General features: G+C 40.1%; 3 protein-coding genes and 1 non-coding gene across 4 annotated transcripts; 1 reads left to right on the top strand and 3 right to left on the bottom strand.

The window, feature by feature from the left end:
- The first annotated feature begins 31 nt into the window (after positions 1–31).
- selenof (selenoprotein F) lies at positions 32–6,639 on the top strand. Its single transcript, XM_054596240.1, has 5 exons — positions 32–140; positions 1,359–1,526; positions 4,559–4,622; positions 5,164–5,213; positions 5,429–6,639. The coding sequence occupies exons 1-5, from the start codon at positions 93–95 to the stop codon at positions 5,558–5,560; spliced, it is 462 nt and encodes a 153-aa protein (XP_054452215.1). The 5' UTR covers positions 32–92; the 3' UTR covers positions 5,561–6,639.
- A 739-nt stretch (positions 6,640–7,378) lies between these two features.
- Positions 7,379–10,295, bottom strand: cldn18 (claudin 18). Its single transcript, XM_054596553.1, has 5 exons — positions 9,889–10,295; positions 8,440–8,604; positions 8,142–8,289; positions 7,922–8,035; positions 7,379–7,799 (listed from the first exon to the last, which is right to left on the bottom strand). Exons 1-5 carry the CDS (start codon positions 10,106–10,108, stop codon positions 7,703–7,705), a joined length of 744 nt encoding a protein of 247 aa, XP_054452528.1. The 5' UTR covers positions 10,109–10,295; the 3' UTR covers positions 7,379–7,702.
- A 2,282-nt stretch (positions 10,296–12,577) lies between these two features.
- Positions 12,578–13,270, bottom strand: LOC129089012 (transcription factor Sox-14). The gene has a single exon (XM_054596325.1). It carries the CDS (start codon positions 13,268–13,270, stop codon positions 12,578–12,580), a length of 693 nt encoding a protein of 230 aa, XP_054452300.1.
- Positions 13,271–19,735: 6,465 nt separating this feature from the next.
- Positions 19,736–19,807, bottom strand: trnap-ugg (transfer RNA proline (anticodon UGG)). The gene has a single exon. It is a non-coding gene; the product is annotated as a tRNA-Pro (tRNA).
- Between the last annotated feature and the right edge of the window lie 883 nt (positions 19,808–20,690).

Raw genomic sequence — 20,690 nt, 5'->3', positions numbered from 1 at the left:
TATGAAGTTTAATGATCAGGCGGAGATGGGGCAGCCCCGCCACGGATAAAGGGGTCCTCAGAGTAGTTCATGCTAACAAAGCAGGCTCCAAAATGTCGGGAGAGGTGTATCTCCTGTGGCTCCTCTCGCTTTTACAAACGGTGAGTTTATTAACCGTGAATATGAACGGTTGTCGACGCTGTCGTTAGTGTCTTGTAGTGGTCGTGGCTCTCGTCTGTCCGGTATTAAACGTTGTGATCAGTTTTGTGAGCCGCATCCTGCTGAGCCCGGACCTTCAAAATGACGTGGCTTATCCTCCAACCCGAGAGCCCTGATGTGGATGTGAAGCCTCCTCCGTGTTTATTTGTCAGCTTACTGTTATACAGAAGCTATAAACCGTTTGGTCTGTCTAAACTGGTGTTTTGAAAAAGAAAGGTATTGGTAAACCAAGACTTCCGGGTTTGTAAATTGCGTATCCCCGTCAAAAACCGCTTCCTGCTCAGTAAATGAGACCTTAACCCCTGTAACTAGCTAGTCAAAATGATGGACGAGGAGAGAGTACATAACACAGGATGCTTAAGATATTCCCACACAGACGCAGCTAAATACGGCTTTTAATGAGGGGATCTAACTTGAGAGTACACTGGTTTCCTGACTCCTGAAAGCGAAAACAGAATCATAAAAATCTGCCTGGTAGTCATAGTTATCTTGCCTGTCAAAGAATAACTCACCAAACAAAGTCCTCTGTTATTTACTATGACATCAGGACTGTTTCACTACAGTATGACGTCTGATCTGTAGCAGCAGGAGGAACATCCTGTTAATTAACCTGCCTGTCGATCCACATTCCTACCAGACACCCAAACCTGTTGTGTGTAACAATGTTGCTGTAATTATTCATCAAGTCAACCAAACTTTAATTGAGTCAAATGACTGTATTTTATAAGTCATTTTAGTCCTCGTCACGTGAAAATGCTTATCATTTGCTGATTACATTTTCTTTCCAAATCAAAAATCCAATTAATAGATGATATTTTAGTTTTAGCAACACTCTCCTATAGGATAATAATTCATTATTGATCTATTGATTCAACAATACACTGAACTTGTCATTGTAATTTAGAGTTATTCAAAGAACTACATACAAGTTGCATCACAAAGTTCTCATCTGTTTATTTCAGGATTTTATTGCACTTCTAAAGCAAACAAATAATCACAATCTCAATTAACTTCAGCTTGTTTTTTTCCCTAATCAGTAACACAATGTTGTTGTTTTTTATCCTCGCACATCTGTCCTTGAGAAAGGAAGAACTTTATTAAAACTTGGCCTTTCATGTGTCCTCTCTGTGTGACACCAATCTCCTCCTTCCTCTCTCCAGCTGTCGGCGTATGGTGCCGATCTGTCGTCTGAGGCATGCAGAGAGCTGGGCTTCTCCAGCAACCTGCTGTGCAGCTCCTGTGACCTGCTCGGGGAGTTCAGCCTCACCAAGCTGCAGCCCGACTGCCGGCAGTGCTGCCAGCAGGAGGCCCAGATGGAAGCGCGCAAGGTAAAGGGAACAACAGAGCTCCAGAGGAATAGGCAAACATAAAGTAATTGACTGTCTAGATCCAGTCTCAGTCAGGGGGAGTTTGTTACAAAGACTTTATAAAAGGAGATTCAGTGATAATAGACAAAGTGTAACCAATGTGCATGCAGTAAAAATCTTACATGAAAGGCCCTTATTTACATTACATTACATTACAGTCATTTAGCAGACGCTTTTATCCAAAGCAACTTACAGGAAGTGTATTCAACATAGGTATTCAAGAGAACTACTAGTCACCAGAAGTCATAAGTGCATCTCCTTTCTTAAACAAGCATCTCAAAGCTATTTGTTATCGTGTTCTGCCTTGACTCTGACTTGCCAAATTTAATGATGCCCAACAGATACATATTTATTGTGCGGTCTTGAGCTGATCTGCATGCTTTCTCTAGTTTACTGAGCTTCACAGACGACAGATTCCTCAGTGGATAGTAGAAGCACTCAGAAGACCTCCGTGTCAATATGTGTCACGTTTATTGACAGGATCACAACCTCCGGCATTTGAGCTGCGACTAAAAACAACCTAGTTTTAGCCTCACTGGGTCTGTTTACGCTGTTTGCAGCTGTGCATCAGATGCCACACACAAACTCTGTCAGTAGCTTCCTGTCTCAAATCCTTCTCTCTGATGTTCAGAGTCAAGCCTCTTTAACCCTAGCTTGACACTCCCCATGGGGTAGAAATATCAAGTTTTGCACCAACAAGCTCTCTGTAACCAGTGAGGAGGTGTAACTGTGTTCTCATAACTCCGGTGATTACAACAAATTCGAAAGGACTCCCTGCTTAGCTCTGATGGATAAACTTAGTCAAGTGATTGAGGAAAAACAATGTAACTCTTCTTTGATTAAGCAAAGTCCCTGGAGCGTGTGTGGTATCCTAGCAACAGCACCTTGGGAAAGTGTAGTGCACACCTCATTACACCTCTTGATGATAACTCTGTTTCAGACGGACACTAAGAGGAAAGATTATTCCTCTTCCTCCTCACGATTTGAGTGAAATGGCACAAAGTGGAGCAATCTGCCGTCTCCAGCTGCACGCTGAGGGTACCAGTAGAAATGACAGTGTCACTAAGCACATCTTCTCCTCAGACAGCAACAATTATCTGCCTTTAAAATACTTCAAGTTTCGCAGTTGACATCAGTGCCGTGTCATTAAACCCTCCAAGGAACGGCTTATTGCGCAGCCTTGTCAATTAGTAAGATTCAGTGGGCATGGATGGCATTTCGGTTACTCATTTTCAACTGTGTGCTTACTTCTCTGCAGAGCGTCCGGCACGTAGCTGCACCTCAGCCACTAAACAGTATATTCCATCTTTGTTGATGCTCTGATGAAGTCTACAAGGCCGAAACGTTAGCATGTTTGTATTACATGTATGTTTGTACGGCCAGAATAAATTGGTAAAATTGAAATTAGTTAACTTTGACCTGAAGACCTGTGTATGAGTGCTACCTTTTCACCGTTGGGTATTCACAATTGGAACTTGATGAACTACGTTTCAGCACCAGAAACAAATACTTTTGCAAGGTGCATCCTCTCAAAGGGCAAAACATTACACAGTGTGTCTCTGTAGGGAAGTAAAACCTTCCTGAGAAGGTCACTACATTGCACAGTTGATGACAAAGCACTAGATGCCTTTTAATCCATAGAGGATGTGTTTGCCAATATTTTGTGTTTTTCTTGTTGTCAATAAATCCCATGAAAAGACTGAAACTAACAATGAACTGATGATCCCTCTTGGCATTGTCTGTGTAGCTCAGCACAACAGCTCTGCAGCTGAAAACGGTCCCCAACAAATGCACCATTTCCTCCTGTTTGAGCACGTTTGCTGAAAGCTGCAGGGCCCAGCTGTTTTAGGAAATAATGTAGCCTTGTTTAAAGATGGAACTCTATATTTGTGACCCGTTTTTAAAGATTATGTCTTGAGTAGGAACTAGTGGGTTTGGACCCGTGGGCCGCCCACAGGAAGTGTTAGTTAAGGTGTTTTCATGACGACAGTAACAAAATATATAATATTGCAAGCCTTATCCTTTAATCTTGACTTTCACCAAAAATGTTGGTTTACATGTTATGATGCTTACAAAATAATGAAGTAATCTTTTTGAAGAACAAGGGATTGATGATCCAGAATAATCCCCAGTTAAGGAAGAGAAAATGTTTTGGCAGTGAATGTCTTCATTGTGGTTATGGATATCTCATATTGGACAGAAGCATATCAACATATCAGCTTTACTTGTTAACCTTTATTCATATCTGTTGGTAAATTATTTATTGACAGTACAGCCTGCAAGTTTGTTTTTAGAGGTAAGATAAAGAGAATACATGGATCGAGGTGTTGAGAAAGTTTTACTTTTCATGTTTTCTTTTGCATCCAAAGTCACTGGTAGACGGGCTGACTGTCTAATTAAGAGCATTTTAAAAATGTAAAAATGCTCCGAGGCGTCCAGTTAGAGCGGCCTATCATTTGTTTCTAGTTTCCTGCTCTCAACAGGGTCGTGACTTGTCTCTGATCTGCGATGTGTGTTAAAATGAAAGCACGGAAAATTTAATTTCAGAAGTGCTGGATTGTTTACAGAAAGACTCTTAGGATCTTAGCTTTGCATGGGTAATTTAATTTCCAGCATGAAGCAGCCAACCAGGCCATTTACCACTCTCCTCCCTAAAATGGCAAACAGAGCATGGTCTTGAAATACTGCTGTGACACTCCAATTTCCTCTAACTTATCGTGTGTTGGTGCTGGAGGTTTGATTACAAGTGAGCCCTGCACAAACGGCCATCCATCAACCCTGCTCCATATGCACAGCCTCACAGTTTAATGACCCCCAAGGAGTCGCCCGGACACGTTTATGAATCAGTGTGCCTGAATCAAATTACTCCTCCAGGCCAGGAGTCCAACCACCAGCAGGGCCGAGCACTGCTTTGTCTCCGTGTGCGGGCATTGATGAGTGGGGGGAAAAAACCTCCTCGTGGACTCCCTGACGTTGTGTCTCTCTTTCCACAGCTCTATCCTGGGGCCATCCTCGAGGTGTGTGGATGAAAACTGGGGAGGTTCCCCCAAGTCCAAGGTGAGTTCTCAGTTGGGACTTGATTATACTCTGATATTTATTACCTTGTTTTTAAAAGTCGCAGCTCTTTCCTTCGTGGGATTTGTGTGATTCTGTGTCTTGATCAATGGTGATGCGTGTGGACCATGTCCTCTTGAAATCACTTTTTTTTGCAGTAGGTGGTCTAAAAAAATGCCTAGGGGACGATTTTCAAACAAGCTTTTGAAGTTGTTTTTATCCCCTTTGTCTCTAGAGTAGACCTCCCATCTCTGCTCAGTGTAACATTTGGTTAATTCAGTGTCGGGTTACGTTGACAGAGTTACTGCTGCTCGCCTCAGTATGGGGGTAGACGTCTGGAGCCCGGTGTGCCATATGGCTGCCGTTTGTTTACTTCAGCTGTAGCCATCCTGTGTTCTCAACTGTCCCCGCCGCTGTTAACGCCGCATTCCCGGGAGGTTTAACAGTTGTCACTAATTACAGACCTCGGTACTAAAATGGAAAGGCTAATTCACTGATTCAGTCCATGACATTTTACTCACTGGTGTTTTTTTTATCTCCTCAGCTTTTGTCAGGAGTGACAAGCCGAAGATGTTTAAGGGCCTTCAGATCAAGGTAAGGAGGATGAATTGTGTCCCAGCAAATTGATATAATCTCTCATTACACACACATTAAGCTTCATCGGGAAAAAAACAAAGTGAAACCATATTATGTTAATCAGATGACTCTCAAACATTTGACTGTCTTTCATTAGTATTGAGGGAAAACCTGCGGTCCTAACAACCCTCCTGTTTTTCTCTCTTTCCCACTCACCCCCTCCCACACTGCAGTACGTGAGAGGCTCTGATCCGGTACTTAAGCTTTTGGACGATAACGGGAACATCGCTGAAGAACTCAGCATCCTCAAGTGGAACACAGACAGCGTGGAGGAGTTCCTCAGTGAGAAATTAGACCGGATATAAACATGTGTATGTTTATGTTTTTGTTTTTGTTTTTAGTCTTTAGTTAAAGGGTCTTTTCTCCCAAATTACAATACCTCTAGTTGTATGTAGCCATGCAGATATTTTCGGTTTTATGTGCCTGAGATATCTGTGTCCGCCTTCAGGTAAATGGAGTTTTGTTTGTGGTCCTCTCAGCTCTGAAAGATTACATTTAAAACAACTTGTCTATCTAGAACCTGTGTTACTGTAGATAAACCACCTAATTCACTGTCAATGGTTTTATTGGAAATGCTGAAGAAATAGTCCCAATGAAAATAGAGCCCCACAAACAAAAATTCTCTTGGCTCCATTGTAATAGGTTGTAGCAGAAATCTCAAGAGATATTTCTTTAAAACGATAACGAATCAAAACTATCTGCATGGATACGGACAACTACGAGCTACTGAGAAAATACTTTTTTATCATTTCGGTGAACCGAACCCTTAGGTTAATTACCAATTTGTACACAGCTCGGCCTTGAAAGATGGTTGTTAAATCACTATATGACTGTTTTTGTATGTGAAAATCCTCAATTTCTTGTCTGGATTTTACCAAATAACTCCTGTGTGGGTGTGAAAGACATCATCACAGAGCCCCGATGGGCAGCACACTCGAAATAATGAATAACATTACAGAGTAATCATGGCTCAAAGTGGGTCCATTAGGTTTGAAAAACAATAATGCACATCATGAACTGTTTCGTTGTCTACCTGTGGGTGTTTACGATCCCCTTCTGTTAGTCTGATAATCGTGTCTGATACTTTTTTTTTTTTTTTTTTTTTTTTTTTTATAACGCTCAACATTGTGACTGACAGGTCTTTTGTGTAAGAATGAATCCTAGTTGCTCTCCAAATGCAGATGTCTTTGCTGAAGCACATGTTAGTGAAGACCTCACAGTAAACCAGTGTTGGGTTGTGAGGTCTGATGTAAATTGGTGTTTTTCGGCATCTTCTGCTTTGAAGAGAAACTGGATTTATTTTGGATGCTTGTTTTTGAGCAAGTGAGTTGACGGTTTAAATATGCAACAATAAACAAAGCCTCTGATGGTTTTTCTGTCATAAGCTATTTTGTCTAATGGGTGAAAAAAAGTGCATGAAAATAACACAATCCTCTTTGTTACTCTACTGCAGATAATCACACCTCATACTGATTTAAAACCACAGACATGGATTTGCTGACATCTAGTGGTCTAAACAGCATTACAGCTCAGCGTTCGGACAGGTGGACCGCCTGGTATACTAAACGGGTTACAGAACACTTAGTAGGAGGGTTGTTCAAACTTGCCTGAAATTGCTAAATGTATTGCCAAAACTTACACTAAAACATATCTCCAGAACGTATTACACTAATATCTATGTGAGGCTAAAAAGCTTTTTCCTTTTCAAATAGAAAACAAATAATTTAGGCTCACTCCTTTTATTTCTTTACATAATTACAGTTATCTTTGGACAGTAGAGCTGGCCCCTTTATTTCCTTATTAGATATTCTCTGAAAGGGAGAGGAGTGAATACACGTCTTATCCAGTATGGGACAATGCAGCATGAAAGTGCTGGAAAGATTAAGTGTTGTTGGCAGCTGTTTAAATATAGCGATCATATCTGTAATTTGGCTACAGATACAGTAGCTGTACTCTTGAACCAAAGCCCATAGATATATGAATAAAGCTTCCTTGAAATGCATTTACTTATCTTCAGTCCGGCATTAATAAGACATGAACAACATGAGTTTCACGTGTCAATAATCAGGTTTGCGTCTGATCTCATTTACCATTTATATCATTTGAATAATTCAAACCACATATTTCACAAATAAGTGTTTTATTAACATACAAATTAAATGATTTAACAAATTTCAAGTAAAAAAAGCTTCAATTACATACTGAGTTTATAAATATCTAGTAACCATGGAGATGTGCATGTGAAAACTACATATTTTGCCAGAACTCCTTTCTTTTCACACCTGTTAGACTGCTGATACAATGTGAGACATCATTATCTCTCATTATCAGACAGTAAAGACGTAGTATTTAATTTGTATAAGAGGCAACTGAAGAACAAAAACATTCCACAAAAAACAGCACACACCTTAGCAAACACAAATTGTCAGCACAGCTGTGTGTTGAAGTTACACGTAATTCTGGGTTTTCTTGACGCCCTCTGAATGGTGATCACTCAGGTCGGTTTTGGTGTTGGCCTGAGGTTTGTAAGCAACCCCTGGGTAACTGAAAAGCAAGAGGCAACAATTTATGGAGATTAAAACAAGTAAAAAGAGCATAAAATTCAGTCCAAAACAAATCCACAGACATCAGCAGAAGAGCAACTGCAACTCTTTGAGAGGACTCACATGGGTTTTTCGTCTTTCACCATTTCCTTGAAAGCCACGGACTTCAGGATTCCACCGATAACCAGGATGCCTCCTCCTATCCAGGCTACAAACAGTGCAGGCCCAAACGTGTATCTGCAAAGACAGACGAGACATGATGGAAGTCCTGCATGTAAATATGCATCCATGTAATATGGAGAATATCAAAACACAAGCAAAACAATGTATCTTTATGTCCTACCTGGGCATCCCTCCCATTCCTCCTCCCATTCCTCCACCCATTCCTCCTCCCATCATGTTGTCTCCGTATCCGTTTGGGTAGGTGGACATCCTGAAACTGGCCACAATCTGATTGGCGTAGATAGAAGCTCCAGCGATGCCACACACACCTGAGAGATGTGCACATAGATAAAAACTCTGTGATTTATTTACTTCATAGATAAACTATTAATAAATAAAACTCCTTAACAATCAGAGGTGTCACCGAACAAAAAACAAAACCCTCATGTTTTTCATGTTTCTGTTATTTGCCACCATACCGCCGATGATGAACATGATGCCAGCCGTGAGGCTCATCTTTGCCTTGGTGGTGTCTGCCATGCTGTTCATGGAGAGGCAGGTCAGGGAGAAAACTGAGATGAACGCTCCGAGGACTCCCAGCACCACACCCACTATCATCAGGGCCCGCACAGCCTGGAAAGCACCTAGTGGACAGAAAACACAAAGACAGGTTATATTGAGCCTCATATTTTGGTTAGTGGTTGATATGTTAATTGTATCTTATTCTACCAAGACATTCTACATTGCATAATAATCTGCATCACAAGGGACATAAATCATGTGTCTGTCAATAATTTATTGCATTTAGACCTAATATTGCAACACTTACATTCTCATAATCTCACGAAGATAATGATGTGAAACTTGGTGTTTAATCTGATAATGTGACCTGTATCCTCCTACAGTAGGTGTGCTGGAGGAACCTGCCCTTTGCTTGTTGTTTGTTCTGTTTCTGATAACTGTGTTGGCTGTCCATTACATTGACCAGAATAGACTGGTGCTAATGCAAATACTGATAGCAGTGGGCTGGACGCTAACTGTGAGTTAATATGAGGCAGAAACTGAGAGTAAAAAATATTTTAAATGATCATCTTTTTAAATAATAATATCATTTAATTAATTAAATATTTTGAAGGATTACATTATTTGATTTATCCTTTAGGCACCTTAGCAGTTTTATTTTTTGCCCCAAATCGAAGTGTTTTAATCACTTTTATTGAACCATACAATTACCCATTTTGCCTCTCACAATTTCCCTTGAAAGTGTCTTTAAATTCAACAAAATATATAACTTGACTTCATAAATATTTAATTGTACCAGAACTTCATCAGAGCGATTTGGTGAATTTAGGGGAGACTTTTAAACTCAGGAGCAATAATGCAAAGTATTCTTGTACCGGCAGGTTTTAAAACAAACGGCTGCTCATCCCATCATCCTTTTTGTTTTTACATAATATTCTACAAATCCGTGGGGTTACAGAGAAGCAGAGCAAGTAAAACTTTGCATTCTATGTCGCTTACACATGAACCACATGCATCTGAATGAGACGTGACAAACCTCCTGCCTTGTAATTTGAGAAGAACTAGTTAGTTTTTTATTGGCTCTTGACAAGTACTGAGATAACTTCTACGTAACTCTGATAATGGACGGTTTGGTCACAATTTCCTTAAACTTTGTTCCTTACCGTATCATTGATCCTGGGACCAGAGAAAGCTCATTACGTCTTTTAAAAGAGTATTGGGGAGCCCAGACTTATTTTATTTCCTCCCCCAAAAAAACTCAGTAACAATGAAGGCTACTTATTCAAGAAGCGGTTTGTGTTGAATAATTTGAACAGCAATTAACTTAAACTTGTTTGGATGTAAGTCAATGATGTCAGTGAGTGGGGAATCTCAGCACATTAAAATATAGGAGAGCCTTGTCGTACCTGAGAAGCCCAGGAGGCCGTAGAGCGGGCGACACTCGGTGAATCCTGAGGAAGCGGTCTCACAGTCCTGCCACAGACCCTTGTAGGTGTAAACGGACGTCACAACATCCCCCTGTCTGTCCTTGACGCTCCATTTGTTCATGGCAGTTGCTGCAATGAGGGCTGCTGCTCCGACCAAACCCAAAATGAATCCGCCATTCTGCAGAACTGAAGGTGCCATTGTTGTTTCCTCCTTCAGAAGTTAGACAATATAAGGGAGGCACAGTGTGTGTGTGTGTGTGTGTGCGCTCAGGATGGTTTGTGCCCAGTTTAAATAGAGATATACTTGAAGTGTAGCTGCATACGTAAATGCGTTTCAGCAAAGGTGAGCAGGTGTGGGCAGAGAATGAGAATGGGCAAAGTGATTTGTAGTGATTCTGGCATTGGGTGGAGGCGGTTTGGTTTCACCCAGTGGGTGACACAGCAGCATGGGTGGGGCTACACTGGTGATAGGAGCACCTGGCACCAAAGTGAGAACTAACTGTTTGAATGTAAATACGGGAAACTGATTCACGGACTCCGCAGGGCTTTAAGGGCTGTGGCACACGAGGTAGAGCGCTCGTCCCGTAACCACAAGGTTGGTGGTTAGAACCCCTCTTGAGTCAACATGCCGAGGTGTCCTTGAGCAAGACACCTAACCCCAAGTTGCTCCCCAGGCGCTTCTTAGCAGCCCACTGCTCCTCCGGGATGGGTCAAATGCAGATAATTGTAATTTCCCCATTGTGGGACTAATAAAGGCTTAATTATTATTATTATTATTATAAGTAAACCGCCAACTGTTGGTCAGTGAGTGAATTATGCAGCCTGTTGCCACGACAACACCCTCACACACTAAGAAATATGACGCAGCATTGCAGAAAGACAAACATACAAACGCACAGAGATGTGGCAGCACTGAGTGTGCCACTCTATCAGATCTAATGCAACGGACTACCGGAGAGGAAGTAAGACAAACATGGACTTTATCATGGACAGAATGTAAAAGTTCATATCAGGCCTCAGCTGTGAGAAACTAGTGAAGTAAAACCTTTTTCACTTCCACATGAAGGAGAGAGGTCAAGCTCAGCTACAGAGCTGCATCCAGCTGGATCTGTGAATTTTAAATATTAGTTGTTTTGCTCGAAGACACGTCTAATCTTTAAATCTTTCACTTCACTCTAAGAACTTTTTCTTCGCCAGGGTGTCAGGTGAAAACCTTACGACTGGGGGGCATCCATGTGGGGAGGCTGATCATGTCATTATTACGGCCCTGATTTATATCCAGCCAGGATATCTGTTGCATTTCTACTGTGTAAAATCAAACAAAGACAAAAATACCCAAATGACCCAAATAAACTAATGCAGTATCAGTGGTCGGGTCCTTCCTGTTTAATAATTCTGCATTATATAGATTCAGGGCATCATGAATCGACATACACAGAGAATAAAGCCTGGTGGTTTCCGGGTGTAGGAATCATTCCCTCTTACTACCTTTGAAACAAACAGTACCTCATATGATTTCCATGATTCAACTTTTCACCTTATCACTCTGTCAACAACTGGGGAGGAGAGAAGTTTCTATTATTCTCTTATCGTGAGCCTCGCTCTCACAAACTAAGGCACGCAACGAAACTCATACAAAAGTCGGCAAACATGATTGGACGAGGGATTTAAATTTTGTTATGTTGGTCAGTTTGATCAACTTCTGTTTCTTGCGTTAAATAAATACCTCTTTGTCTTTTGTGTAAGCTTTTGTTGTACACCTTATCGGTCTGCTTGTTTAAATAAGAGCGCTTTGGGGGTTAGGAACATGAAAACATACTTCCCCCAGTTATTAGTACAACTGATGCCTGACATATAATGACATCTAACAAAGAAAATAACTCTTGGATAATCAGTAGACGTTAAAAAATACAAGAAAAAATGTAGGGATGGGGATATTCCCAAAAACAAACTGCAATATCAATTAAATGATTCAACTTCACAGCAAAATTGTTAACTGACCAGCAACTATGTTAGTATCCAAAACTGATGTAGCTGCTTATATAAAATGTTTATTAGTTACACATTTATTGTGGAAAGCTCCAAAGAAAAAAAGAAAACCTCAACATTTTAAACAATGTTTTATGGAAAAATGTATTATTTCCACTTCAAACTAAAAAACAAACTTGGTCTTGGGGACAAACAGGTGTGGCGGTCAAAATGTAAGAATGTAGGCCTGGTTAAATTGATATAGAAAAAAAAAAGAAACATTGGCTCTTCCAGGCTTCCTGCCCTCTAATTACCTGAACAGCTTTATGTTTATCTGACTGGGAGTAACATGACCATGGATGTCAGTTCGCCTGTTGATTTTGATCAATAATTTAGAAAATGAAAAGTTAATTTTAAACTGTTTTGATTTATTTGTTTTTGTCAAAAGAGTAACGAAATAGCATTTTTTTTTTTTTACAGTACTGCAAAAACTTTTTTACAATACTGCAAATCTTTAATCTGCATTAACATGAAAGTGTAACAGAGACTTTGGTGCCCAGTAGTTTGCTAAATAAACAGTAACATATGGCATTTTGAAGAGCTATAGTCTAATATCCAGTTTTGCTTTAATATTTCTAGGATGAAAAATGTTTAGCCCAGTTATTTGGCTTTAATCACATTATGGGGGAAGTCCTGTCTGTCACACACTGGAGCTGGGTGAAGTGTACGAGTCCATGCTGCTCTTGGGCATCCCTCCGGGGAAGAGGATGTAGGCTACCTGAGGCTGCAAGCTGGCAGCAGACCAGGCACCACAGTTACACGGAACCACGTATCCCGGGCCGGAGGGTGACGGGTGAGTGTGGGTGTGCTGTCCGTGGCAGGCCAGACCCCCCATCATCCCTCCAGTCTGGTACCCAAACGTGTGCGTCCCGTAGGGCAGCGTGTGCGGATGGACGGCTCCGGAGCTGAACTGCGCCACCGGCTCCAGCAAGGAGAAGGAAGAAGAGGAGGAGACTGGAGAGAGGAAGGCTCTGGTTTTATCCCCGGGGACCAGAAAGGAGTCCATGGAAAACCCCTTCAAGTGCTCCGAGGCGTCCCCGAGTAGAGACGGGTAAACAAAGCGGTCCCTCTTCAGGAGACTCTTGGGTTTACGCCGGGGTCTGTACTTGTAGTCCGGATGCTCCTTCATGTGCTGAGCTCGCAGCCTCTTGGCCTCGTCGATGTACGGACGCTTCTCGGAGTCGGACAGCAGCTTCCACTCCGCGCCGAGCCTCTTGCTGATTTCAGAGTTGTGCATCTTTGGGTTTTCCTGGGCCATTTTCCTCCTCTGGCCTCTGGACCACACCATGAAAGCATTCATGGGTCTTTTGATGTGATCTAAAGGTTTTGCCATGTCAGAAACTTACACATTCATTTATAAAAAAAACACTACTTTAAATGAAGTCACCTCTCCAAGAAGCTCATCCTCGTCTCATGGGTAAAAAAGGAAAAGTTGTAAGAAATGTGTTTTCCAGTCTCTATGGTAAGAAAATACTAGTACTCGTAATTCCAAATTGTCTGAAGCTTTAGCACAAAATGCATAAAGAGCAAAGCCAGAATGGGAGTCACACAGGAGCAAGTTGGAAGGTTGTTATGGATGATGCTGGGCATGGCAGCCACTCATCACCACACCACTGTCACGGCCGGCCAAACCAATGGGAATGAGAGAGAGCACTGTAATCCCCTCACACAAAGTGACTGTACAACACTTCTTAGGGGCTCCCTCCTTCTCCCCCTCCAACAGTTTAGTCTCTCCAAATGTCTCCTGAGGCAAGGGAACCAGTGGAGAGAGTAATCTGCTGCACAACCCACGCAGAAAACTAGGAATTAGAAGATTTGGTGAGAAAGTTAAATATGGAAGATGTTTGCACTTTTGAACCTCATTGCCCTATAATGACCCTGAATTATGAAATCTGTTTATCAGAGGAAAATATCTGTTTACTGGAGTCATTAAACCAGATTTCTTTTTTATTCTAATGTCACAGCTTCCGACACCCCTCACCCACGAAAAGAAAATCTCTAAATTAATAATTGTATTTTTAATGGTCAATTTATTATTTTTTTCAGATCGTTTTATTCTAATGGAGCAATTCCTTCAAAAAACAAACCTCTGGAAAACAACAACAACACTAAATCAAAAATAAAGGTCTCATAGTGAATATTGGGTTACATAGTTATTTTCAAGAAACTTCCAATAATTCTTCCTAGAAAATTACACAAACACACAAAATAACATTTTATCGGTTCATATTCCAACGTGTTATTCTAAATGCAGTTTCAAATCCCTCATCAACCAACAAGGAATAACTATTGGAGGGTTGAATCCCGAATTCTGGTGTAATATTGGGCTGAAAAGTTGTGGAATCAGGCTGGAATCTACACGTTTAATTGCAGAATGTGAAGTTGCTAAAACTGTCAAATTACATAGGACATGACAATATGACCCTGCATTAACCATTATTAATTGAAACATGGCATCGGTTAGAGGATGGAGACGCTAAAACTTGCCTCTATCTTTTGTAACAAAATCACTCCAAATATTTGTATTCCTACTTCTTAAACCGTGTCCTCAAAACTACTTAAACCATTCACACTCATTTAAATTCTTTCCCATCACGCCATGCAGGTTTCTTATATATCAATATGTGTACAAACAGCTCACCCCTTCCTCCCCCTTACTCTACAAAATCAATATTAATCATAGCCATAATTCACTGGCGCTGGGTGACTCATTGGTTGTTGCAGTTTTCATAATTACTATACCTTATCTGATCAAATATACGGTTTGGCCAACTCGTCTGTTATTGAAGTGACATTGATGGAGAAAAGCCTGAGCAATAACTTAACTATGAATCATATGCAGCATACTGGATGTGTACACTGCTACTCACAAGATGTAGGAGCTTATAAGTAATAACAGAGATTGGAATATATACTCAGGAAGTACTACAAGGAGAAGGCTTCAGGCACCCAAAATGGCTTCTGCAAAAAGGATTATTACCATGATGTGTTTCCATGTAGACAGACCTGTGGCGGTTCGTTGAAGCTCTGGGTTTAGGTTTTGGTAGCAGCGATAAACTTTGCTATCAGGGTACCAGCAAGGAGGAGGCCTTTATTTCATTTACCTCCCACAATCAAAGGCACCGCAGGCCTCTTCAAAGGCAAAATAAATGGACATAAAAGATCCGGTGGTGCCCACTGCATCAGCGGTGGAGATGATAAGACGTTTTCAGGGAGTGTTATTCTCCGGGTTTCTTTGGAGCAGACGGACTGGAGGGATAAAGTCATTGGCAGCAGGGGTCAGGCCGTTGATCTGTCTCCTCACGGCTGTGCTGTTATCAGCTGTGCTGTAGGTTCAGGCCTTCACACACAGGAGGCAACCCACCGCCACACAGAGACAATGATTACCTTCACAGTGAAACCATGTTTAGAGCGTTTCTGACAGTGAGAAGAGAAAACCTGTCCGAGGACAACAACACGACAGAACCTAAAGGGCAGTATGGAGAAATGTATTGCTGGCAAACTGTTACTATCATCTGTCAAGATTAAGTTTAATTCTGCTCAAAGCTTCAACACACGGGGAGTATGTATTTTTGTGTACTCGTCAGTGTTTGGTGTGACTTCTAAAGGGCAGCATTTCAACTCTGGACAGATGAGGAAAAAAAAAAAAATGGGTAATAAGAAAAACTGCCAGCAGCACAAAATGGCTGTCGTAATCCGGTTATCCCCCGGGCTCTAAAGATACTGGTCCTCTCCTTAGGAGTCTATCTTTTCTTCTTATGTCAAAACTGTCCTCCATGCACTCAGGTGGATTAAGGAGTCACACTGTAGAAAGAAATTGACAGGTACAGAAAGACCTGGGGGTGAAAAGGGAATGAAAGGCGACACAGAAAGGCAGGCTGGGCGCTCCAGCTGGGGGAGTGAGCCAACGTCTGACAAGAAAAGAATCGAACAAGTCAACTCCAAGCTGGAGGAGAAAATGCTGATGTTCCTTACTAATTTAATGTATTGATTAACTGAATCATTACTGGCAGAGTTTTTCTTTTTTTCTCTAAATGGCTGAAGAGTTGTGACATCTCTATTGTTCAGAGATGGTGCTGCATTATCTCACTTAGGCTATTTTGAGTTTAATGGCAGCTCCTATAGTACTATTAGAGAAGATCATATTCTGGATAGATTATATATGCATATCATCCATTCCGTTGTTAAAAAAGACCTGAACAAAAGGCTTTTCTTCACTTGTTGTAAACGTAGAAGGGGAAGCTGCTGCAGGACATTTTTGACTTTGCTGTATGATTAGTCCATCAAGAGAAAATTCTGCTATCATAATCATTCAGTTGTAATTTTTTAGGCACAAATGCCAAATAATACCTGGTTCCATCTTCTCAACAATAAGGATTTGCTGCTTTTATTTTACCATTTGATAGTAAATGGTAAATGCATTTATTTTGATGGGCATTTAATGATTACAAATTGTACTTCCAGCTAAGTCTCTATCTCGTTAGTCTCTGTTACACAAGCCTACACAACCATGGTGACATAAGGTAAAGGTCAGGATGATTTGAACCCGACCTGCAGAAACACATACATTTTATACTTTATACCTTAAAGTATTTTTAAACCACAGCATTTTTCTTAATTTTCTGACAATATACAATATATATATTTGAATAGAAGGAAACTTAACCTACACAGATTGAACTTGTGAATGGGTTTCCTTCTGATAATGTGAATAGTTCAGTGGCTTTCATACTTCAAATTTTGTCATTTCAGCTTCAAGTAAATGCGCTGAAATCCAAAAACTACCCTGAAGTCTAACAAGAGTTTTTGACAGCTCTGAGCAGCCCATTAGGAAACATTTCAGGGGGAAAATCCCCACGATTTCCAGTGCTCTTGGGGGGATTTCACTAAATCTTGTGCTTATTCTCGTGATACTTAGGAAAAGTAAAGCAGGGTTTAATAGCTTTCCCACTGACACATTGATGGTGGAATATGCTTTGGCTCTGTGGCAGATAGCTTCAAACCTGAGAGGTTAAGAGAGAGAGAGAGAGAGAGAGAGAGAGAGAGAGGGAAGGAGATCTGCCGCCTGCCAGAACACTTTTCATAAGGCCCCATCTAAACTAAATTAATGCACTTCCTCCAACATCTGAGGATAAACCTGAGGGCCACATTACTGCGGCAGCCACTATCAGCCAGCTTGTAATACAACCGAGTCAGCAGTCAATGAGATACATTTGCAAACAGGCATTTGTCAGCGACTCAGAGCCACAGAGGCAGGAGATTTAAAATGTCCTGCAGTAAATTAAGTCCTGCTTGAGAAGTGAAAGGTGCCGGCTAAGCAGGCGGCTGCTTACTTTAAATGACAGACTGGTTAAGGGGGTGATGATGGTGTGGTGATGGAGGGAAGAGGGGACCGAACCAGGGGCTAAGAAGTTTTTTTTCTGATTATAGCTCCAATGCATTTAAAAAAAATCTTGACGTGTATATAGTCTTGACATTTTGATTGAAAGTGATCTATATACATGATCATATTACTGTGTTGTTTCTATTAACTTACTGCATTCTGCACTGAACTATGACTATTAAACCGTCTGACACTAAATTGATCTGACACAGAGTCTGTGATATTTCTCTATTCTGAGGCACACGAAAGTCAAGCTCAGAGGAGAATGAGCCACTTTTAAATAGATATTTGGATTAATTATCTAGTTTAAGTGCTCAAGAGGATGACTTTAAGATTAGTGTAATTAAAGTGAGGAATCAAATTGTTAGGTGTATATTCTCTGCTTGCTTTTCCTTTTAAACTACGTGACTATTTAATGGAAAGTTATAGCATTGATAGAAAATCCTGATTGTTTGTAATACATTTTGGTTTTAATGAATGCTTTTCAGCCTAAATCCTCTGAAGTGAGTTTTATTTTAACATGAGCTAACAACCTGAAAACTCAATTATTGTTTATAATATCACTGATCTACAATGTGTTGTTAAAAGTTTTATTGACCACTCATAATATATTTAGTGATAATAGAAACTTTGTATAGCATTTTGTAAAATGATGAGGTTGTAAATGTGTAAAAACAGACACACTATAAACAATAACTGTCCATCATACTTTTCTCTTCTGTCTCACTGAACCTTTCCTTCTAATGCTTAAAGGACCATGAGTGTGCATGTTTAAAATATTTATTAAAATATATGCATTAACTGTAATATTTACATTTTAGAATGTAAATTTTCTTTTCATTTTCTTACATTTTACCAGCCACTGGTTTCCATTTATTTATGTATAGACTTAGAAATTAGCTTGACAGGTATTCTAATCTAACACGATTCTTTTTATGTGTGATGTTGTAGAACAGGAAGTAGATGGGACATGCTCTATCTGTGCATTTTCATGAGATCTCTTGAAATCCTTTAAGGTGCAGCAAGCCAAAAGCCAGACCATTTTATTTATGTAAAGGTGCAATCACAATTTATTATTGAACCATTAGGAACAGTCCATTTACACACAGGCTTTACATTTCTTTTTTTTACAGAACTGCAGTAGGTCATTTTTAAATGAACTACATTGGCCAAAATGATCATGTAAATCTGTCAAATAGAATAAATATTAATGATAAAATAAACGCAGAATATGTTGTCTATTCACATTCACGCAGAATTATTTTATAAATAACACAAGATGTGAAAAGTTGTGCAAAAACACTGGTAAGGTGCTACCTTTATCTCTATTCCTTCCTCTCTCTAAGGAATTGTATTACAGCATCTATTTAAAAATCAGAAAATTATTAGCAACTTTAATTCTCATTCATGAAATTCATTGCTATAACGGGTTGGTACAGGGAGAGCCATTTAAAATATAAAGAAACGTACACACTGAATGCTATGAAGCCACTCTGCAAATGACAGAGCCTGGCACCACTAAGAGGCTTATGGAAATAATGGAAATAGTGTAGCTCCTGCTGCGATGATATGTCTGCTGTAACAGAGAGGGAAAGAGTGGTATTTACCGAGATATCGCCTGGACTCGTGCAAAGCAGAGCAGTGGCTGTCCTGAGCCAGACTGAAGGGAGGGGAGCAGAGATGCTGTCACAACAGCAAGTTCAGATAAACCCCTACTAGGTGAAGACAGAAAGGTTATTAAGTGAGCATATCTTTAAGAAGTCTGACACTCCTCCTGCACCACTGGAGTGAGACCAAGCACAGAATAAGTATAGGCTGATGATTTAGACCTGGAGCAAATCACTGTTATAAGCATGTTTTTCAGTTCTTGGTAATCTGATGATATGTTTCCCTTTTCATAGCTATTGTGGAGAGACAGGAACTCAAAAAGGCCTCAGACACACAGAGCTCCTGTGCATGCACTGGTTTATTTTATCCGCCCTGTATCTAAACTGCTAACATCTTGTATTTGGATAAACCATATATACAGTCTTAGGGGTAAACTATATTTAACTGAAACAATCTGTAGTATGAAAAAGCGGGCAACTGTACTAGAGCTAAAATCAGTCTTTATGAGACTAGATTATCTGTATGATTAAGTAATAAAGGAACCTAGTGCAGAAAACAACACAAAGGCTTTTAATTAATATATAATTGTATATTAATAAAGCAATAAACAGAAAGCCCTAATTGTAGTGTTGCAAAAGTCCACTAGAGATCAGTATAATACTCTGTAGTTTGTCTTTCTTTCTGTATCTTTTCCATTTAAGCAGATACATCCGTGTGTCTACTTCTGCAACAATGCAATCAGTACATACTGTACATAAGACAGGAGTGGAAGAAATCCTTCACTAAGAGTACAAAACTAAAAAGAGTGGGCTCGTCCGGGATTTGAACCCGGGACCTCTCGCACCCAAAGCGAGAATCATACCCCTAGACCAACGAGCCACATACGGAAGTGAATTAAATAACTAATAATAGACTTTCTACCTACGACTGCCTTGTAAGATGATACTTATATTATATTGTTACAGGATTACAAAACATTAGTAAGGAGGAACAGGGCTTAACAGTTATAACTACCTAGCAAGCCAACCTAGCTCCTAGCAAATAAGCCTCAACGTTACTGAAATGGCTTTAGCAAACGTTTAGCTGAAGGAAACATGCATGCCCTTACCTGTGTTCTATGTATTTATTTTTTTATCTTTTATGTAAGATACAACGGCTGTTTATTTATTAGATCGTTTATTTACTCTAAATAAAAACAGCATGTTCAAATGAGTAACTGACACAAACAGTTCTGAGTTGCCCTTTTATAAGTTAATATTAGCAACACTCAAAAAAGTTGCACTCACTTAAACTTAACCCTAACACTTTTTAGGCTAGTCACCAATGCATTAACTCGTTTATTTGGCCCAATACTGTTTTTTGTTGTTCATTTGTTTTTCATTTTAAAACAAGTGGTTCAAAATATTACTCTATCCAGTCAAGAAGCAGTCCTGGCCCCCTCTTTGAACAATCTACCACTAGTCATGGAAAATGTTCTCTGATTAACATTTGCCTACTTCATTGCATGTAACATTACAGTTATAATCTACTGAAGAAATCATTTTTTTATTCAAACAATTGATCATACTATAATATTCACAAAACATTGTGGGAAAGCACCATATGAACATGTTTATGGCATCAGTACGATCTACCAGACTGTGTGTGTTTGAGCAGTGTTGAACCAATACACTCATTGTTACTGGTGTTGGTGTAGCTATCATTATAATAGGTGAAGGTGAAATATATTATATATATGTTTTTATTTTAAGGCTGAGATGTT

Source organism: Anoplopoma fimbria, chromosome 3 (assembly GCF_027596085.1).
Source record: "Anoplopoma fimbria isolate UVic2021 breed Golden Eagle Sablefish chromosome 3, Afim_UVic_2022, whole genome shotgun sequence".
Classification (NCBI taxonomy): Eukaryota; Metazoa; Chordata; class Actinopteri; order Perciformes; family Anoplopomatidae; genus Anoplopoma; species Anoplopoma fimbria.
This window is presented reverse-complemented; position numbering and strand designations above follow the sequence as displayed.

What these genes read in the sequence shown, in the direction of transcription:
- cldn18 (XM_054596553.1), bottom strand. Translation starts at nt 10,108, where the DNA reads ATGGCACCTTCAGTTCTGCAGAATGGCGGATTCATTTTGGGTTTGGTC. An exon ending in CGGCCTCCTGGGCTTCTCAG is followed by an intron (nt 8,605 to 9,888) that starts GTACGACAAGGC and finishes TCTGTCCACTAG; the next exon opens with GTGCTTTCCAGGCTGTGCGG. An exon ending in CATCATGTTCATCATCGGCG is followed by an intron (nt 8,290 to 8,439) that starts GTATGGTGGCAA and finishes CACATCTCTCAG; the next exon opens with GTGTGTGTGGCATCGCTGGA.
- LOC129089012 (XM_054596325.1), bottom strand. Translation starts at nt 13,270, where the DNA reads ATGGCAAAACCTTTAGATCACATCAAAAGACCCATGAATGCTTTCATG.